General features: G+C 33.1%; 1 protein-coding gene across 2 annotated transcripts; it reads right to left on the bottom strand.

The window, feature by feature from the left end:
* Positions 1-1,572: 1,572 nt before the first annotated feature.
* On the bottom strand, positions 1,573-17,490 carry LOC134708516 (heterogeneous nuclear ribonucleoprotein A1, A2/B1 homolog). Of its 2 annotated transcripts, XR_010105850.1 has the most exons (10): positions 17,361-17,490; positions 16,387-16,683; positions 15,404-15,614; positions 14,708-14,836; positions 14,204-14,272; positions 13,290-13,433; positions 12,553-12,675; positions 9,204-9,271; positions 2,629-2,722; positions 1,573-1,776 (listed from the first exon to the last, which is right to left on the bottom strand). XR_010105850.1 is itself a non-coding variant. In XM_063569133.1 (9 exons), exons 1-8 carry the CDS (start codon positions 17,412-17,414, stop codon positions 9,231-9,233), a joined length of 1,068 nt encoding a protein of 355 aa, XP_063425203.1. In that variant the 5' UTR covers positions 17,415-17,490; the 3' UTR covers positions 7,358-8,220; positions 9,204-9,230. The 2 variants fall into 2 exon arrangements, 1 of the variants encoding a protein (XP_063425203.1); XM_063569133.1 differs by lacking the exons at positions 1,573-1,776; positions 2,629-2,722 and adding an exon at positions 7,358-8,220.
* Between the last annotated feature and the right edge of the window lie 608 nt (positions 17,491-18,098).

Genomic DNA, 18,098 nt, shown 5'->3' with positions numbered 1-18,098 from the left:
CCATTTCGACGAAAACTTTGCCTAAGGAAGAAGACTTTCTAGGGATTTGGTAAATCTTTTATTTCTTTCAAATCGCCAAATGTTTAGAAACAATGATTATTGCACCTCCAATTCGATTGATATCCAAAAACAAAAAGGCAACAGAAGTTAATAGATGCCCAAAAATCTTGTTCCATCCTTTGGAATGTATCAACGTAGAGAGAGATAAAACTGAAGATGCTTTATTCGAAGCGGACTAAATACCGGTTGTACCCTCAATTCGAATCTAGATGTCAGCCAAAGTATTATAGGTTCAAATGGGAGTCAATACGTAAACTTTGAGATCATACGACTTTTTTAGGATTTAAGGCCATAAAAACATGCATCTAGTGAATAAGATAGATCTATCGATTTAGTTTACCAAAGTGCGAGAACCACAGTATTTTTGTTGTGTTCAATTCAGGTGTAAATTCTCATTCCATATTGAGACAGTTTGGTATACTATAATATTAACGTGAACTCACTTTATGTATCAATTTATAAAATGAAGTGCCATACAATGTTGAATTGATAGAATATAGCCAATTTCTCTGGGAAAACTGAAAGCATATTGTTTGCCACAGTTGTCAATATAATGGAATTTGATGAGACTGACATACAACCAGGTTTAATCCACGATTTTCTACATTAGCAAATGCTTGTACAAAGTCAGGAATATGACAGTTGTTTTCCATTCGTTTGATGTTTAAATTTTTTATTTTGCTATTAAATTGGGGACTTTTGTGTTGAATTTTACTCGGAGTTAAATGTTTTTTGTGTGATTTTAATTTTTGCAACTTGTTTTTTTAACTATGTTAGTTAAAAAGTACAAACGAAAAAGTGACAAACTCAGATTCTTCTACGATCACATGGATATGGTATTTTTGAATGACAGTAGCTATGGTGTTTCTTCTACAAATGAAAGTCGGGGCAATGTGTACAGTTAAAAGGTGAAAGATCGGGAGTTTCTATAGAAGGAAGTATCGGCCAGTCCTTTGCAACTGTCAGACAATAAATGAATACAAATTCAATGTTCACAGAAGTCATAATCACGGACAATGGGAATTTAAACTTCTAAACGAAATTCCTTTTGTGTCCTATTAAAAGACCAACATATTTTTGCTTTTGTTTTATACTATAAGATTATGTTGAGGTATGTTCATGGACAAAGTATGCCAATGCTGTAAAATTTCGTTTCACATAATCAATCGTATACTTTGAAAACGAGTTTATCGGCTATATATTAAGAATACAGAATCTAGTACTAGTATTGATCAGTATTCGATTGTGTACCGAATACCAGCAATATTCAGGTTATAGGATTACACTGTCAGATAACGGTATCATTCAATCGTACATTCTGCTAGTTCAAATATATATAATTTGGAGATTTTGTCCCTAGGTCGTGAATGTGGGTAAGGCGAGTTAAAAAGTTGATATCTTGTTTTCTTAGAACCTGGAATATGTATGTAACTAATTATGTATAGTATCAAGTTTTATTCATTTATAATTTTTCCATTTACATTCATACTGTCTTAATTGTAACTCAAACTTCCAGCATTTGTGCATCTGTATTTCATCTCTTAAACTTCTTCTATTTCTCCACGTTTAAATCGTAGCTAAAAAGTTCATCTTTTGTGCATCAGTACTCCATCTTATCAATTTCTTTTATTTCTCCACATTTAAATTGTAGCTTAAAGTTTATCTTTCGTGCATCTGATATCCTTCTTGTCAACTTCTGTTATTTCTCTTCGTAACCTGCCAAAAAAAGATAATTATCAAAATTTAATTAAATGAAAATCAGGAATATAAAATTTTCTGTTTTTTTTTTCTATTGTCATTTTCGTTCTTTTAAGTTTATTAATGTGAAAAAAGTGCAATGTAGTTCTAGATAACAAATGATTACACCGGCCTTTATTCATATTACGAATTTATATATATCCGATGACAAATATTGTTTCATGCAAGGTTTGTCATTTCTTAGAATTCGAGTTCTAATCACAAAGGTCCATACGAGATTTACAGGTTATGATGACTCAATTCAAGTTTAAATTTCGCTCCTATACAAGTGCTAATTGATAGAAATGCAACTGTTGTGTTCAAACTTTGCATGAAAGCGAGGCCTAGGTACATGATCAATTTTTCAAACAGATTGATGATATATGTGCACTAACAAATCATCAGTGATTAATTTTAAAGTGACAACTCGATCGGAAATCATCCAGAATTTGACAAGTTAAAATATATAAATTCTAAAACCGTTTCGAGTATTTTATGCCAAAATGCTGGAATGTCAGCTTCAGACTATGATCAGTTCATCTTACAATGTATACAAGAAAAGTAGTCGAACCAACATAAGTGATATTTTAATATAAAACAGGCAATGTGATTGATGTCACTTATATGTTACATTAATTTCAGAACATATCTATATTTTTTTAGACGGATAAAGACGGAATTCGATTCTCTACGACATGAAGTTAATATCATCAGCATTAACTTCATTAACGAATTATTTAACCGGAACGATCAAATCCAAATAGCAAAAACACCCGATAAGATGTGTTGTCCTCAATTTAAAAATTGTGCGACGAATACATTAATATTTACCTGTCTTTGGTGTGCAACAGAACCTATTGATCCGTTTCCGCATGCAAACGTCAGTATGCTGGAATGCCAGTTTTTAGACTATGATCAGTTCATCCTAGAATGTATACAAGAATATTCGAGATAAAAGACTTGAAATTTGCCATTATTGGTAACGTAGACCGTATATATATTTAAGTAGTATACATCCGTTGAAAAAAATATCGTTAACGATTACGATAGAGTCATGTTTAAAGACAGTTGGAGTCGACGCCTGTAAATCTCCGACAATCACAAGTCTGTTAATTACCAGAAATATGGTACAATGGTAAGCCGCAATTTTTGTAGGATTTTGCATATTTGTTTATTTCAGTATAAGAAGTGTTTTGTTTGATCTTGCGATAGTGCACAAGGAGGGGTCAGAATCGTATCATTCAGTATAAATCCGGAAGCAACAGCTCATTTCAGAAATTTATAATTTATGTTTATTATAATAGTATCAATTTTTGATAATTTTGGCGGTCATGTTAAATGGCCGTTTATGTCATTTACAATAATTCTTAAAGTTGAAATCTTAGGCTATCTATTACGACTTAACTGAGAAGCAGGTGACAAGCAAAATTAATTAAACAATCCTTACGTAAATCAGTATTTTAATTTATCATGCCAAAAAGAAGTGTAATACACCTTCACAACCCCTCCCCATCACCTGGTAAATAATTCATCTATCGATTCGAAAGTTTATCTTCAACTGGCCACAATTTTTAAAAGAAAGCGTTGACAAGGAATTTTTTTTATAAAGTTTGAAAACTAATAATATTTTTACAAAACTTTTTATATAGTGTTAAATTTTCAAATTTAGGTTTATAGAATGTTGTGGAATACCGAATTAAAAATTTACATATAAAATTTAAAATCGTGACACTACTGTTGCAAAGCTTGGTTCTAACCGTTTTTATTTTTAGACAGATTTTTTTTATAAAGTATAATCTCCTTGTATGACTGACAGAGGAGGATCGATAGACTGAAAATAACGCAAATGGGGAAGACATTTCCTATCAGCTGAGCAGAAATGTCATTATCACCTCAGTTGACAAGAAAGACTGACCAACTTTTAGTTTAGAATCTAATAAATTAACAATAAGTTTGAAGCTATAATTTACTCCTTTCGTTGTCAGGCGGTTACCATACTATTTTAAAAATGTGTTTATTAGAGAAAGAAAAAGTTGAACTATGAATAAGGAATGAAAGTAAACCTACCTGAATACAAAAACCTTAACCTTAAGCCAGCTTATCCATGCTTCTTATAACTTCTTCAGTTCTACGACCTTTGAATTAGCATTCATTAATTGCATAACCTACAGTGAATGGCAGATACATGTTTTATATTAAATCCCCGTCTATCACCTATTCCTCACAACTCAAAAAGAACTGTAGAAAATGCTTTTTGATTCTTTAGACAAAACACTAGCTTAATTTTTCAAAAATTATTAATGCATATAAGTACAGTAAAAGATTCTGTTAAGAGGAAGCAGTTCTGCAACTTTTCTATTACCTCTTCAACAATAAAAGTTTGCGACAATGCATGCATTAACTGTAAAAATCGATTGATGGTCGTTTGTTGAAAGCGAGTTTTGCCTACATGTTTAGTATATCATTTACGAGGAAAACCAACGAAATAATCGATCTATATTGAAGTTCGAAAAGTGGCAATGTGGACATGAAATATAGTAGGGGAATCCAAAGATCACCAAATAAAATGTTAAAGACTGGAAGTATCCCCTTAATTGGTCTCCTTGAATTTTTTACTTCGATTTTTCAGCGTAATCGTCGGATTCAACACTAGTTCGATCTTCCGTGACTGTACCTTTATATCCCTCCGCAGGTTTACTTTTTTGAAATTGTTATTTGGGTGGAGAGTTGTCTCATTGGCAATCACACCACATCTTCCAATATATAATCATAGATACCAGAAGTAAAATTGTGTACGTCTGAGAAGCGTTCAGTCAAACGGGCACCTATTGAGTGTTCAACTAACCGGTCAGGACACCCAACTTGGCTTAAAAAACTAAGCCCCATGTTTCTCTAAGCACTCCTTACCCTATGGATGTCAATACTATCGAATTTGTTATAACAAAACGTCGAGCACCCTTCAGAGAAACATTTAATATGCTCATCATATTACAGAGCAAGTCGTCAAAAGCATTTGTTCTTTTCTATTAATGCCAAGAGTACACAAGATATTGGTTTCCGTCTAACTGGTAGTCAAGAGTAATCCATATTTTATATAGGGCTAGATGATAGTGATTTAGCTGCTTCAGATATTGTGACGAAAGTTAAGGTGTTCTGTTCAATATTTTGATAGCCTTTAGAACGACTTACAAGCCCTAAAGAGAACTGCTTCCTTTACAATCAACCACTAGCCAATAAGGACAGGCCAGCACAAATTTTCAAGAGAAAATGCCTCAGGATCCATAATAATTTTTGATAGACAGAATTTTGAACTTGCCAGTCAATAACTTAGCTAAACGTCTTGTAATGGTTTCCTTGAATCGTGGAAAGACTGGAATTGCCTTTGTAGGCTGCTTTTTCATAATTTAGTTCACTCTATTGTAATTGTGATCGATTTTAGTGCCAAAATTTTTTTTTTTTATGAAATCAAATTAAGCTGCCTTTAAAATACTACGTACTTTTTTTTTTTAACAAAAACTGAAATACACAATTTCCTTTAACCAGGTGCTCTGCAGGGCACAGCTTTAAACAAGTCAACCCCAGTTTACAACTTTTTGAAACACCCTTGGAGCAATAAACCTTATACTCAATCCCATGCTTTCCATTGCAGTATTGAACCTTGTAGTACAATTTCAGAGAGGTCCATACACTCAAAACACAAGTTATTGTCATGATTATTTGGAAACTAGAAACATACTTCTTTTTGGCCCCCAATTAATACAAATTTTGGGCAATTAACCCGAAAACTTAATCCAAGGCTACCCTTTGTTATATGGTACATTGCGGTACAATTTCAGAGAGATCCATACATTTACATGTGAACTATTGTCTTGAATCTAGAAAAATGCTTGTTTTAACCCCTTTTTGGCCTTTCATTCCTCAACTTTGGCCCCATGATTCCTAAAATGAATCCAAACCTTCTAATTGTGGTTTTAAACAATGCAGTATGATTTCAGAGCAATTGAAATACTTCTACACAAGTTATCATCCTGAAACTAGAAAAATGCTTGTTTTCGGCCCCCAACTCCTAATCGGTTGGGACCATCATCCCCAAAATCAATCCCAACCTTCCTTTAGTGGTATTGAACCTTCTGAAAATATTTCATGAAGATCTATTCACAACTTAAACTAAAGTTATTATCTGGAAACCAATCTGTCAAGCAACGACGACAGACAACGCTGACTACGAAATTACACCATAATATGATCCCAATATTTTTTTAGGTCGTATAAAAACTAGAGGCTCTTCAAGCTCACCTTGGTCTATGTGCATATTATGCAATGGACACAGATAAATTCATGACAAAATTGTGTTTTGGTGATTATGATGTGTTTGTAGATCTTACTTTACTGAACATTGTAACAATTCTTGGTGCTACAATTATCTTTGTCTACAATGAACTTAGCCAAGTTTGGTTAACCGTGGTCCAGTTGTTTCAGAGGAGAGGATTTTTAAAAAGGATACTAAAGTTTTAGAAAAATTGTTAAAAATTGACAATAAAGGGCAATAACTCCTTAATGGGTCTACTGACAAATTTGATCATGTTGACTTATTTGTAGATCTTATTTACTTTGCTGAACATCATTGTGGTTTACATTTTTTTTAAACTAGATACCCCAATGATGATTGTGGCTAAGTTTGGTAAAATTTGGGCCAGTAGTTTCAGAGAAGATAAATAAAAGTTTACAGACGCCAAGTGATGAGAAACAAGAATGTGTCCCCAGTACATGAATGCCCAACTCGCCCTATCATTTTCCATGTTCAGTGGACCGTGACATTGAGGTAGAAACTCTAATTTGGCATAAAAATTAGAAAGATCATACCATAGGGAACATGTGTACCAAGTTTGAAGTCAATTGGACTTCAACTTCATCAAAAACTACCTCGACCAAAAACTTTAAACTGAAACAGGACAGACAGACAGACGAACAAACAGATGGACACACAGACCAGAAAACGTAATGCCTCCCTTCTATCGTAGGTGGGGCTTAAAAATACAAACAAACAAAAGATTCCTGTTCAAACTTACAAATGGGATATATACCATTCATTCACTGGTTTGTGATTGCTACTTATGCTCTCATCTCTTGTGAGTTAGTGAGAGTGTACACAGGAAAATGTACTTTTGTATTTCAAAGCATCTTTATAATCCAGGACTCAACATTTTTTTATTTCATCTCTGTAATGGTTGATCCGAAAGTAATGAAGGAAAAGCAACCTAAACAAATGTTGAAAAACCTTGAGATCATAACTGAACAATTTTGGAATGTTGCTACCCAATAACAAAATTTCAGTCTCACCACCTAATATACAAAACATAATATTCCAAGTTTGGCAAGTTTATGATGTATTAAATAAGATATGTAGAACATGTAGAATTAATCCAGGTTTGTAAAAATAATGAACTAACAATCTGAGATCAAATTGTAAAGTGGAATGAAACTTATGTATGGTATATTCAATAACGTGGAATGAAACTAAAGTATGGTATATTCTATAACGTGGAATGAAACTAAAGTATGGTATATTCTATATTTTTATTTGACAGTTTTACTGGTGACAGTGATTTATATACAGATGAATGACAGTTCTATAAAAAAACACAATATTTTAATTTTATAACATGATGGACATAATTAACAACAACCAAATTCATTGGGTATATTCAATTTCAGCCAGGTATATTTCAAAACTAATGTTAAATGAGAAATTATTTCACTAGGAAATCTTAAAGCATCAATCAACCTATGAAACAATGTATGAACAAATCTGCTTGAGATTCAATAGTCTTCCTCAAAACCTTAAATGAAATATGCAGTTCAGGAATAGATACTTAGCCCATTTTTTCCTTGCTTTATCTATATGGAAAATAAACCTCTGTTGAACTGTACTACTATCCCTTAACTACTCCTAAAGCAGTTTGATCCATCATTTTACCAAGTACTTATAGTCAGTTGGAGTTGCCTCCCTTAAATGCTTAATTTGTTAACACTTAAGCTGTCAGCTGGAGTTCCTTCACTTAACCATTTAGTTACTATAAATGGATGTTATTTCGCTTTGATAAATTACTTTACACATCTATTGAGTTCCTTCTCTTAACTATTTATGGGGTAGTTGTTATCCCCTAACATCTTACGGGTGGTAAAACAATTCCATCTTGCTTCCTTCCCTTAATAGTTAAACTGGATGTAATACAAAGTAGTTCGGTGTAGTTCTTTCCCTTATCTACTAAAGGGGTAGTAAAGCAGTTCTGTGTGGCATCCTATTCCTTCCCTTAATGACTTAACTGGAATGTTTATGTTGATTTTTCTGCAACCTAGGACTTCCTTAACAAAAGGATGCTTAACATGTGTCCTATTGGTGTCTGCTGCCTATATACCTGCCTAATGTAATGTATAAGAAGAATGTTATTATCAAATATTTAAAAGCACTATAAAATATAATAAAAACAAGAGTTTACATTACACATAAAATATTTCAAGTTGACTTGTCAAAATTCAAATTCAGGAAAAAGTGATAAACCTTATTGGATTTTAATGACTTACACAGGCCATCCAGACTGTTCCAATTTATAGGGTATCACATAATATTATCACAAATGCAAATGGATTTAAAACAACTTATTACAGCAACTTAAAAATAATTGCAAATCATGTTCAAAACATTTGCGATTTCATTCATAAATGTTTCTTTCTCAAAAAGGCAAAACTTAACTTGGAAGTTCCATATTATTTCCATGTATTATTTAATCAGCCCATTTTTTTTTAATTTGGACAGAGCCTGTCAAAATTTAATATACTATTTAGTCAAAGTATTCATATATCTTTGGTACATATATACACTGGTATTTTGGTGGAAATTACAAACAAGCTTTTGCACCACTTCCAACCATATTAATCGTTAACTTACGTCAAAATTATTCTGATACATGGAAAGAATTGAACATTTGCAGTCTGGGCCAAACAGTTTTAAAGATTGTCTAACCTAAAATGAAATTTGACCTTTTCTACCATATTTTCAACTAAAAAATCTAAAAAGTTTCAATCAGATTGAATGAATTTTTGTAAAATTTTGTCAGTCAGACAGAGTTCAGGATACATTGAATCTGATTCTATCTAGCAGACAGCTGATTTTAAAAGTGCCAAAGCTGAGTGAGTTTTTAAACCTGATGATAATGATTTGGTTGGACCAAACAGATAAATGGTAAATCCTTGGTAAAAAATTTCAGCATTTTTAGAATTTGTTCCTCAATATATTTGATGAAATACAGATGGATTTTAACATCAATTTGATAATAAATTGATAAAGTTAATCCATCTTTACACCTGGTTTTTAATAAATAATGTAAGCATGTAAGACTAATTACCTGAAATGATGAAATGAAGATGAAGACTTATCGATTGTATCCCCCGCCTCCTGCACCTCTTCCATAACCTACAACGAATACATGTTTATATTTAGTTTACATATCCATGCTCTATTCTTTTCAATGAATTATCAATTACCAATAATGTGTCCCTAGTACACAGATGCCTCATCAGTATTGTTATTTTCTATGTCCAGTGGACCATGATAATGGGCTAAAAACTCCCAATTAATTTGGCAATAAAATTAGAAAGATCATATCATAAGGAACATGTATATTAAGTTTCAAGTTGATTGGACTTCAACTTCATTAAAAACTACCTCAACTAAAAACTTTAAACTGCAGAGAGACAGACAGACAAACTGAGGCACAGACCAGAAAACATAATGCTCATAAATAGGGCATAAAAATAGGTCTGTACCTACCAGGGTTTCCCCTGGGTCACTTATTTTTTTCGCCACCTCTTTCGCCAAAAAAAGATATTTTTCGCCACTTTAATAATTTTTTCGCCAAGTAACACAACTATATTTTTCTTTAAAATTTACCTTTTTCTACCCCCTCCCCCTTTTCCCTTAAATAAGGAGATTTTGTACCATTGTGTATATGATTATTCTCTCAAACTTATTTCAGAGTCTACATGTACATTTATTGAATAAAAACTAAACATCAACTTAAAAAGGAAAAATATTCATTGTATTTTAGACAACTTTTCTAAATGAGGGGGCCACTATACTTTTAATAATAAAGAAGATATAAGTCCTGGAATATAACAAAATTAATGGCCATGTTTTGATTAGATAATATTTGTATAGTCCGACGTAGAGAAATTTTCTTTAAAATAAAAAACATTTATGTGCCCTTTTGTACTAAGAAGTGGTTTTTACAACAAAAGAAAAGCTTTTATCATATGAAATTGATCCCTCATTTCATGTGTAGTAATAACATTGAAGGGCTACTTTCATTCGAGGGGTTGTTCCCAACCTTTTGGATATATTTCTTCATAACAACAGTTTTCTTTTCTTGACCATCATAAATGAAAAAGTTGAGACGTAAAACTATGCTCGAAACACGCGTGTCACTCAAACGACTTGATCAATTACCTACATGTATATTAAAGTCAAAGGCTAATTAAAGGAGATTTTTCTTGCTATCGAACATTTTTCTTCACAACAACAGTTTTTTTTTCTAAACTATCTTTGAAAAGAGAGGAGACGTCAAAAGAGTTCTTCAAACACGTGCGTCACAAAGTGGTAAATAAATTCTGTATGTGACATTTAGCGGAAGCCATTTAACCATACCATTTTGTCAAACAGCCCAATCAACACCTTTATTAATAAGTCCTTTGTTGTCGTTAGTTATAAAATGCAATCAGCTGATTATTGATTTTCTGTCCAAATCTTAATGAGGTCAAGGTGAATTCCGAATATAGTCTGATCGGGTAAAGTCTGAGAAACTCGAAAAAAGTAAATAAACAAGATGGAGGAAAATAAATTGTTCTATAAATATTTCTTTCGCCAAATTCTTTCGCAAATGACAAATTTTTATCGCCACAAATATTATTTTTTCGCAATTTGCGAAAATGGCGACCGCCAGCGGAAACCCTGGTACCTACCCAACCTAGAGAGTGATTTTATGCATGTTATACTCACTGTGTATCATCAGTACAGCGGATGTAGGTACTAACCAAGCGGGCATGATCGATTTTGACCTAACATGGTTACGAAAATCTTTGTTTTGTTCACATAATATCAATGTGTACCTCAATCTAAACATAATAGTTGTTTTAAGAAATGATTTGGTCGTAGATTGATGATTAGAGATGTCTCATTTTTTCCCCAAAACAAGAACGATTACTAAAAATATGTGCAAATACTTGTAAAAGAAGTTGGCACTCATCTCATCAGATATAATTCTATATTCATTGCAACTCTTTTTCTGATAGAAGGCCACTCTGTGTGTGTGATAAGTATAGTTGTATCAATAATTGGCATTGAAATCTTTCATGCATATGTTTTTTTCAATATTTTATTCCGAAAAGAAGCGTTGTGTAAGGTGCATAGTGAAGTTGATGTACACCGTACACAACAAGTAAACTGCGAGCTACTGCTCACTGATGATACCCCCGCCGCAAGTGGATAATATTAATAGTGTAAAAATATGCAAGTGTTCGGTAAACAGGAAGTTGTCAAGTGATCAATCTGAAAACGCATCACACGGTATAGCTGACTTATATAAATCCTGAAACAAAATTTCAGAAATCCTTGTATTGTAGTTCCTGAGAAAAATGTGACGAAAATTTTCAACTTGGCTATCATGTGTAAAATCGTACAAGTGTTCGGTAAACAGGAAGTTGTCAAGTGATCAATCTGAAAACGCATCACACCGTATAGCTGACTTAGATACCCTGAAACCAAATTTCAGAAATCCTTGTATTGTAGTTCCTAAGAAAAATGTGACAAAAGTTTCATGGGACGGACAGACTGACTGACGGACGGACTGAAGGACTGACAGACAGACAGAGGTAAAACAGTATACCCCCCCCCCCCTTTTTTAAAGCGGGGGTATAAAAACAAAATTATCATACTCATTTATTACCCAAAAAGTTTCAAGGAATAAGTAATCACAAAAAGGTAAATGATTGGTAACTATTACTTTTGCCCTGTAATAGCTTTCATGTAAATGTCTCGACAATTGTAACGAAATTGAAAGTTGGTGTTGACATTCACAACTATGTGTGTATTTACAAGTTAATTGTTCTTAATAGAATATAAATTTGTCTTATAAATAGGAAAAAATCGATGCGAAAATTATTTTGGAGCAGGAATTTCAGATATTGAGAAATGTACACTGAATGTTGATAAAACAAAACAAAGATTTTCGTTACTGTCTCAGTTCAAAATCAATCATGCCCGCTTGGTTTGTACCTATATCCGCTTTACAATAATACACAGTGATACTTTATAGATCTCAGGAGCCATTAGGTGAAGGACACTGACACAGACTTCAAACCCATATGAAGCTTGAATAACATTTATATTATACTGGAGTCTCCTGATTTCAATGTTGTATACAGTTCTATTAAACCCAGATGTTGCACTCCAGTATAATTCAAACAGAAGATGTTCATCATGTGCATGTATTTTAATTTGATTTCAGTTGTTGGTAAATTTGAAATTTGCTTACAAGGTACAACTAATAATTCCATACTAAATATAAAAACATCCCATAAGAAAGAAGTTGAGTTATATGCAACAACAGATTTCAAAAGCTGAACAGGGTAATATACCTAGTGCCTATTTCACAAGGGCGGGTTAAAAATGAATTTGCATTTAATACAATGAGAACTAACTCTGATAAGGTGTTCCTCCTCCTCCTCCACCTCCTCTCTGGGAGCCACCATACTGTCCTCCTCTCATGGGGCCACCTCCAGAATTACCACCATAACCTTGTCCAAACTGTTGGTTCCAATCTCCTAGAAAAATAACGAAAACATTCAAGAAAAAATAAATGTGGAATTTGTCCTTGGCACACAGATAAAGCTTGGATGTAATGATAAAAAGGGACTCAACTCACAAACTGTAAAAGTGATGCTATCCAAATGTGCACTTGATCCAAGTTTTGTGGTATTAAGGATGGTTTGTATATGTTTCATAATATGAAGTGTAGGCCAAGTAAAGTCCGAGAAAAGTAACGAAAAATTAGGCAATTTTCCAGTAGTAAATGGGCAGAACTAAAGAACAGTAAAAGTGATTCCATGAAAATTCAAGCTTAATCTGTGTTCTGTGGTAATGAGCATTGTGTATAAGTTTCATAACATTTGGTTACTAAACTTTAGTTAGAGAACAGCAACAAGTATTCAGCATTTTTTCCATTTGTAAAGGGGCATTACTCTGGAATTTTAAAAGTGATGTTACCTAAAATGCACTTGATCTGTTTATTATAAATACAGGATTTTTAAATAAACTACTGCATACTGTTAATTTTCCATCTTGGCAAGAGAAAAATCAAATTGACAGCATATTACCCTTCTCAACAACTCATAAATCTTTTTTCCCCAGTTTATGATTTGGAGTATCCAAAACTAACCTTGTCCACCTCCATAGCCACTGCTATATCCACTGTCACCATAACCTTGGTTGTATCCACCACCTTGGTTGTAGCCACCTCCGTAACCACCACTGCCATCATCATATCCTCCTCCATACCCACTGCTGAAGTCTCCATATCCACCTAGAAACACATCAAAAATCAGTCATCAGTAATTCTCAAGAGTATGTTATGGACGTTCCATCAATTCAAACCCTGATATCATTATATAGTGGACAACCTTAAATCTGTTATAACATTATTGTATTTCTCATGTTCATGGTTTACTTTCTTTATCAACACTTGTGAGCAACAAGAATGTGTCCATAGTACATGAATGCCCTACTCACACTATCATTTTCTATGTTCAGTGGACCGTGAAATTGGGGAAAAAACTCTAATTTGGCTTTAAAATTAGCAAGATCATATCTTAGGGAACATGTGTACTAAGTTTGAAGTCGATTGGACTTTAACTTCACCAAGAACTACCTTGGCCAAAAACTTTAACCTGAAGCAGGACAGACAAACGGACGAACGAACTGACCAGAAAACATAATGCCCCTCTACTATCGTAGGTGGGGCAAAAAATTATTACATCAATAAGTATATAAATATAGATTGGTTTTGAAATATCTCTGTATATAATAGTCATAAAAAGTGTTCAGATAAAAATTTAATCTACAGACCAGAAGCTGAACATGTAGTTATATTCTATTGGCCTGTAGAGATGATTTATACAGATCAGAAAGCATTTTTACAAGCCTGAACTGGTTGACCTGTGGTTGAGTGTGAAGACCAAATGTTTTGTAATTTTTAGTCATAAATCTGAATCCACTAAAAACTGGTAATGGTGAGGCTAAAAACTGACACATTGGATCTTTTAACAAACAGTTGGTTTTTTCTTCTTAAATTACCTTGCTGGCCATAGCCTCCACCTTGACCTCCAAAGCTTTGACCCATACCACCACCATAGTTTCCTTGTCCTGAAAAGAATTTCAAGATACTCCTAGTTAGAAATCATGAAAAGCTAAAATAAAAAAAAATACCTGATACAAAAAACATTCACAAGTGTAGAATAAATGTGTTGAGCCTAATCCACAAAAAGAAACAGGGTCTTGCATGACTTTTACTGCTATAGAACTCCCAGACCTGTTTACCGGCCATGATGTCTATCAGTAGAATTGTCAGTAGTTTTGCAATGATGTCAATAATACTCTTGGTGAGTGCCATGATTTTTTTTCCAGATTGTTAGAAAATCCTTACTTTTTCATGACAAATCTGTAGAGTAATTTTTATTAAAAAATCCCTGTAAAATTAAACACCTCTGAACTTGGGCCTTTTATCTGATGGTCCTATTTTTTTTAATTTTAAAACAGATATATAGAACTTATCACTGTTGTAAATAATTAAATACCAACCTCCGCCTCTTCCGCCCCTGCCTCCACCTCTACCACCGCCTCGGCCACCACCACCACCACCTTCTCCCTCTTTTTTGTGAGCTTTCTTTACTTCTATCTTTTTGCCATTAAGCATGAATTCTTTCTTCACTGCCATTTGAAAATGATAAATCAAATGTAAATTAAATTTATCGAAATATGTAAGAAAATGAGAGAATGCAAACCACCTCATGATTGTTAGTATTCAAATTAAAATCAATTCATCTTGTAAAAGTTGGTAATAATCAATTACCCAAAATCTAAATGCATTTTATCTTATGTTTCACAGTATAATTGAAAATAATTGGCTGTCAAACCGTTAGTCAACTAGGTTTTTCTAAAAGTTGTTTGTGTCATTGTTAAAGCAAATAGGGACCCCACATATAAACTCTAGACAAAATGTTCAAATAAAACATGCTAACAGAGAAGGTCAAAATATGTTTAAGTTTTCATTATAAAATATCAATACATATTTCATATTGCAAAAACCCATTAAAATCTATGTTTTTATTCTCTATCAATTAAATAGATCGTAGCAATATTTTAGGTTAATTCTTCAATCAACTTTATAGTGTGCAGCAATATTTCTCAACGAGCCAATTTTTTGTATGTAACTCTATCAGACATTTATTCTAAGCCCCCAAAAATATCAACTATATAAGTTAATGCTATACTTACAGACACACTTGTCCACTGGATCGTAATCTTCAAACTCTACAAAGCAGAAACTTTTCTGTTTGCCTGTTGCTTTATCTGTCACCATTTCAACTTTAGCAATTTTTCCATACTCTTCAAATACTTCACGTATGTCATCTTCTGATGTTCCATCTTTCATGCCACCAATAAACATCTTCTTTGCAGCCTCATGTACATCTGGTTTTCCTGAATCCTAATTAAATACAAATTTATATGTAAATAGATTTTAACAATGAATAAGCAACGGACATAAACACATGTACATGGTACTACTGTCACAGCAGGTGTTAATTACACTGGGACAACTGTCCGACCAGTCTGACATCTAGACGGATTTATAAGGCATTCATTATAATAAGTCTCTACCCGTACTGTACATGGTACTATTGTTAAAAGTAATTTATTGAGGTGCTTGATTTCCATGTAAATTTGCTAGATTAAATTTTCTGATCATTGTTTAAATAATCTCCTGTCAAGGTTTTACAAAAGGTTTTGCTCATTTGCTGATATTCAGATAAAAGGACATACTATTTTGACAACCAGTGAAAGTGTGTATATAATTTTACTAGTCATGCTAGTTGTAACAACCTCAGCTCAAATGTCTGAAACATGTCAGATAACATTTGTCTAGAATTACTGTTAAAAATCACACTGTGTCACAACATAGATAAACAAAAATATTATGGTTGAAAAATTTAAATTTAGTCAAATATCAGTCCAAACATAACTTATGTCCAATAAAACAAATTTATGTTCCACGACTCAGAAATTAATCTGAATAAGTTCAATCAAACTATTACTCAGTCACTGTTGGTTACCTACAAATACTACTCAGTCTGCGCCAAAATCTTTTACATCTACTAGTCCAGAATCTCAATATCAAAACTTTATGACTATATAAAACTTTGAGAATTGTAAAAATCAAACAAATGAATTTGTATTTAAACTCAAAGGTTGATATTTACCTCTCTTGGCATAGCTCTTTTTGTTTCCACCTCACGACCATCAATTTTGTGGGGTCTACTTGACTGGGCGTCATCTAGCATGTGTGATTTTTTGTATGTGATGAAGCCAAAACCTCTTGATCTCTTTGTCTGGGGGTCTTTCATTACAATGTGATCCTCTATTTCTCCCCACTGTTCAAAATGTTCTTTAAGACCATCATCTGTTGTCTCGTAACTTAGTCCGCCAACAAATAATTTCCTGTACTGCTCTGATTCTGGATCGTTGGGGTCATTGAATGGTCTATTTCTACCTCCTCTCTGGAAAAAAAATAAATGCTCACAACCCATATTTTATTAAACATGCATGAACTTATTCAATTCATAACTTTTGATACCCAGTTGAATGAACACACAACTGATTAAACTAGACTAATATTTATTATTTACCACTACTTAATTTACTTTTTGTTTCCATAAAATGGACAATTTTAGTCTTTATTTAAATAAAATTTCAAATGATGTGATCATACCTGCTTGGCTGCAAACTTTTCAAGTCCCCCCCCAAAAAGGGGGGATTTAAAGCTCAATTACATATTGTTCACATGTCTTAAGTATATGGAATAAATTACACTGTAGATTTGAAAGTTATATTTGAGCTTAAAATAAAATGCCATCAATCTGATTTGAAGAACCGATTTTGAGGTATTTTAGTCAGATAAGTTCATACAAATGAGAGATTCAATAAGTCAGGCCAACCACTCTCATAAGGGATGTGCCACATTATAATTAATCGTGATGTTCTTCAGATCTGTATGATTCATTGCAATAATCATTCCCAGGAATACCTCCTCTTGGAACCGCGTGCGTTGCCGTAAATTATACCCCACGCGGACTCACTTCGACATCGCCTATGCTCAGGAATACTGTTTATATTGCTATGTATGATTGTTTTAAACTTGCTCAAGATTAGTTTATATAAATAACATATTTCTTACCCCTCCACCACCTCCTCCTCCGCCGCCACCCCCAAAATTTCCATAGCCTGGCATTGTTGTTCCTTGTTAGCGGTAGAATGGACGACCGTAAAAGAGACCACGTGATTTGTCCGTCGAACCTCGAGTGCGTTCGAAATATCGAAGTTGATGTTCACATAAAAATCAGACTTTAAATTTTTTTATTTTTTCCCATGGTTTCAGATTTTGAATCTACTAAATGTAAGGTTAATATATTTCGTAATTAACAATTTAAAATTAGAAAGCATTCTCTTTCTTTGTTTTGCTTTCAGGACCAAGTTATGTAGCATTCATGTCATATATATTGTATAGAATGATTGAATTTTTTTTATTGTGAAGCATCTTGAATTCTTTACCTTTTAATAGAATCCAAATCTAAATGAGTCCGTTGAAAAATTTAAATATTATCAGACATTAGTTGTACAATTGCGTTTTCGAGGTTTCCCTGGGTAATAAAAATATATCAGGCCGCGGCGGGTCCAAGTAAGTCTGGCCTGAGACTACTATAACATGTGTTATAGTAGTCTCAGGTCTGGCGTATAATGGGCGTATCATGTGACCTTTAAATATATATATATATATCGTCATCTGCTTATATTGTATTGAATATGACAATTAATATTATTAAACACATACTCTGGTTTCTTTTTATATTGATTTCCCCACCCGATGGGTGAATTGGACACCTTTTTAAACAACCGTTGGGCAAAACGGTAAGTA

Source organism: Mytilus trossulus, chromosome 2 (assembly GCF_036588685.1).
Source record: "Mytilus trossulus isolate FHL-02 chromosome 2, PNRI_Mtr1.1.1.hap1, whole genome shotgun sequence".
In the NCBI taxonomy this organism is placed as follows: domain Eukaryota; kingdom Metazoa; phylum Mollusca; class Bivalvia; order Mytilida; family Mytilidae; genus Mytilus; species Mytilus trossulus.
Note: the sequence above shows the minus strand (reverse complement) of the source record. Positions and strands in the feature narration are given on the sequence as shown.